General features: G+C 40.5%; 1 protein-coding gene across 1 annotated transcript; it reads right to left on the bottom strand.

Annotated features, from left to right (window-relative positions):
• Positions 1–2,085: 2,085 nt before the first annotated feature.
• Positions 2,086–3,033, bottom strand: LOC132661801 (olfactory receptor 5AN6-like). Its single transcript, XM_060606750.2, has one exon. It carries the CDS (start codon positions 3,031–3,033, stop codon positions 2,086–2,088), a length of 948 nt encoding a protein of 315 aa, XP_060462733.1.
• Positions 3,034–3,449: the final 416 nt, after the last annotated feature.

The raw sequence follows: 3,449 nt of genomic DNA, 5'->3' as shown, positions 1-3,449 counted from the left end.
TACAGGTTTCTGTCTGAATCACCTGGAGGATGCTCTGAGTTTGGTCTTCTAGCCTCACCACCCACACAGTCTATGTAGCAGAAGCTCAGGGTCTCCAGTGTTCAGTAAGACTCTCCAAGAAGAAAGCCATTTTTGGCACTTTTTTATTTCCCTGGGTTCCTGGTTTCACTTCATTTGGGGGCTTAGCTTGTTCTTCCTCCTTTTCATTAAGCTAAGAGGAAATTCACTTAAAAGGTTATTTTATTTCAAATCCAACATTTTAGTTGTTTTGATAGGGAAAAACCTATTATATGATGGCCGACAGGACTGATAAGGGAATTTCAGTCCCTGCCTGAAGACTTCCCTTCCGGGTTCTTCTTCCCACCCTGCTTGCCTCAGGCACCAAATTACTAATAATGAGGAATGCGTAAGTAACAGACTATAAGTTGTCCCCTCTGTTGATGTTCTGGACTCAGACCTGTGGAGAATGATCTCTGAACCCATCGGTATAAAATAAATCTCCTGACTTCCACGATCTCCAAGTGCCACTTGGTTCTTCTGCCGGGTGATCCAGACCAGTTTCTGTAACAGTTTCAGTTAGGAGAATCATTTGGGTATAATTCACCACATTGCCAGATGAATAAATCCTCAGTAAACTTCATTTTGCTGGTCTTCAAAAGATATTTTAAGTTTTCCTTATTCCTGAACATATCAGTCCATCTATTTTATATTTGTATTGAGACAGTGGCCATTCCTGACATCTTTTATTGGTGTGATGTGGCCATGTCATCTTGGCTTTCACCCACAAGGTCTTGTTCCTTTGGACTTTGAGATTTGTGTTACCCAATTTTCTTTAAACAGTTCTTTAGGAAAATTATTTGAGCCTGGGTTTAAGAATCTCTCTTAAGAATCTTAAATGAGGATTTGCATTTGCTTCTGATTGAGGGTACTTGAGGGTACTACCAACCTGGGATTACTTTAAAATAAATTCTCAGCTAAAGATTTCTTGAACCGCCCAGGTAGGGGGAATTCAGACCACAAACCTCTATTACAGCAGGTGGTTACAAATTCTTAGTTTACTTTTCCCCATACCGAGCATGAAACCTGAAAGAGTCAAGATTTCCTTTCTGTGAGACACGGTTTTTTTCTCTTAATTTCCTCTCATACTGAAGTACAGTGATTGGACCCTCATGTGTATGTCTGGGTCTCCTATCTAACTCCCAGGCAACCCCAGGCTTGGTCTCTCTTTCCCCAAGCTTCACATGCCTGTCAAAATACAGATCCTGTCAGAGTTCAGCAGATTCCCCCAGCATGAAACCCACCTTCTGAGCTGTCTTTACTCTCATGATTCCTGATTTTACTTTATATTTGGTTCTGAAGGTTTCATCTTTTCTTGGCTGCTCAGAAATATATTTTTAAAAACAGTTTCTTAAAAAAAAATGGTCTTGTTACAGCTTTGCAGTGACAGTCCAAATGACCATGTCTTTCCTTTGTAGTTTAGCTTTCCCAGATCAGGGCAGTACCATGGAAATCTGTTCATTCACTTGCAAACTACTGATGCTGAGTTCTAGAAATAAAAACCCAGAAAACAAACTCTAGACCAAACTCTCTATAGCAGATCTCCCTGCACGGAATTAGGTCACAGTCTAAAGTAATGTTTCTTTCCATAGCTCCACCTTATTTAACTGGAATTTTCTCAGACACCTAGAGGGTTTGGAGTCTGGGATGAAGTGGTCATGATGCTGCTTGTGATGTTGTGTATGAGAAAGACCACCAGTCTTGTGGTTAGCCCTAATCACTCCAGCCTGCAGGCAGAAGTTCTGAAAGAATATGTAAGGGCTAAACACCAAGGAACTGAAGGCTTATATTAATATAACAGTTAATATAGTTAACTTGTGATGTTATTATCGCTATACAAGAGAAGAGCCAACTGTCAAGATGCAAAGAAGCCACAGGATTTGCATCCCAGTGAACCAGTCCTGTATTTAGATGGGTTGACTCACTTGCAATCCTGCCAGAGCATCAGTAGGATTGAATAAAGTTAAATGCATTTCTCTGCATAGTCTAGAAACTTCCAGTCACCAGGACCACTAGCCTGCCAGACCTTTAACTATGACAATGGGAAAAAGCTCTCTTCTTACACCTCTTAAAGGCGTCTTTGATTTCCTTGTTCCTCAGACTGTAAATCAAAGGATTCAACATGGGGATCACCACTGTATAGAAGACTGATGCCATCTTGTCATGGTCCAGAGAATTATCAGTGCTGGGGTGCATATAGACAAAGAGTCCTGATCCAAAAAAACAGATCACTGCTGTCAGGTGAGAAGTACAGGTATTGAAGGCCTTGGACCTGCCTTCAGCAGAGCTTGTCTTCAGGATGGTAGCAATGATATAACCATAAGATATCATGATGACTGAGACAGATATTACACCAAAAATCACTGCTATCACAAACTTCATGACTTTTAGGAAAGAGGTTTCAGAGCAGGATAGGACTAATAATTGAGGCAGGTCACAGAAGAAGTGGTTGATAACATTGGGCCCACAAAAATTGAGCTGAAGTAAAGCACACAATTGGATCAGTGAACCAAAGAGAGCAGTTATACAGGCTCCAACCATCATCTGCACACAGAGGGTGGGTGACATGATGGTGGTGTAGAGTAGAGGATTACAAATGGCAGCATATCGGTCATAAGCCATGGCGGCCAGGAGACAGCACTCAGTCAGACCCAGGCTAGAGAAGAAGAAGTACTGCATGGTGCATCCCAGAAAGGAGATGGATTTAGGCTCCTGGAAGAAGTCTGAGAGCATTTTCGGGGTTGTGGAGGTAACATAGCAGAAATCCAAGAAAGATAAGTTACTGAGGAAGAAGTACATGGGTGTATGTAGGTGAGAGTCCATCCTAATCAGGATGATGAGGCCCAGGTTCCAAGCCACTGTCAAGAGGTAAGAACCCAAGAATACTACAAAGAGAGCGATCTTGATCTTGGGATAATCTGAGAATCCCAAAAGGATGAATCTGATGACTATTGTACTGTTCCTTCCTCCAGCCATTGTCTTGAAGTTTCTTCAATCTGCAGAAGGATCCCTGGGTTAATGATAGACTATCTTAATATTATGCAATATGCTTGTTTTAAATATGTTTTCATGATTTAAACAAAAAGTTATCCATAGTAAACATTTTCTAACATAAAAAATTATTTTAAAAACCATTGGAGATTCCATCTCCCAACTACTTTTGATAGTTTGCAATACATTCTTGCAAATATTTTAACACACAGAGACACAGACACACAGACACACACACACACACACACACACACACACACACACACACACAAATTGTTGCCAAATTGTTATCTAAAATTGGTACCAATTTACACAAGTATCAAGATTTTATGACAATATCCCTGGCCATTCTATTGTCAACATTACCCATAATGTTTTTTTTTAACTTTAGTCCTCAATAA

The sequence above is a fragment of the Panthera onca genome, chromosome D1 (genome assembly GCF_046562875.1).
Source record: "Panthera onca isolate mPanOnc1 chromosome D1, mPanOnc1 haplotype 2, whole genome shotgun sequence".
In the NCBI taxonomy this organism is placed as follows: domain Eukaryota; kingdom Metazoa; phylum Chordata; class Mammalia; order Carnivora; family Felidae; genus Panthera; species Panthera onca.
The sequence above is the reverse complement of the archived record's forward strand: the minus strand, read 5'-3'. Positions and strand labels throughout refer to the sequence as shown.

Coding starts and splice junctions, on each gene's coding strand:
- LOC132661801 (XM_060606750.2), bottom strand. CDS start 3,033: ATGGCTGGAGGAAGGAACAGTACAATAGTCATCAGATTCATCCTTTTG.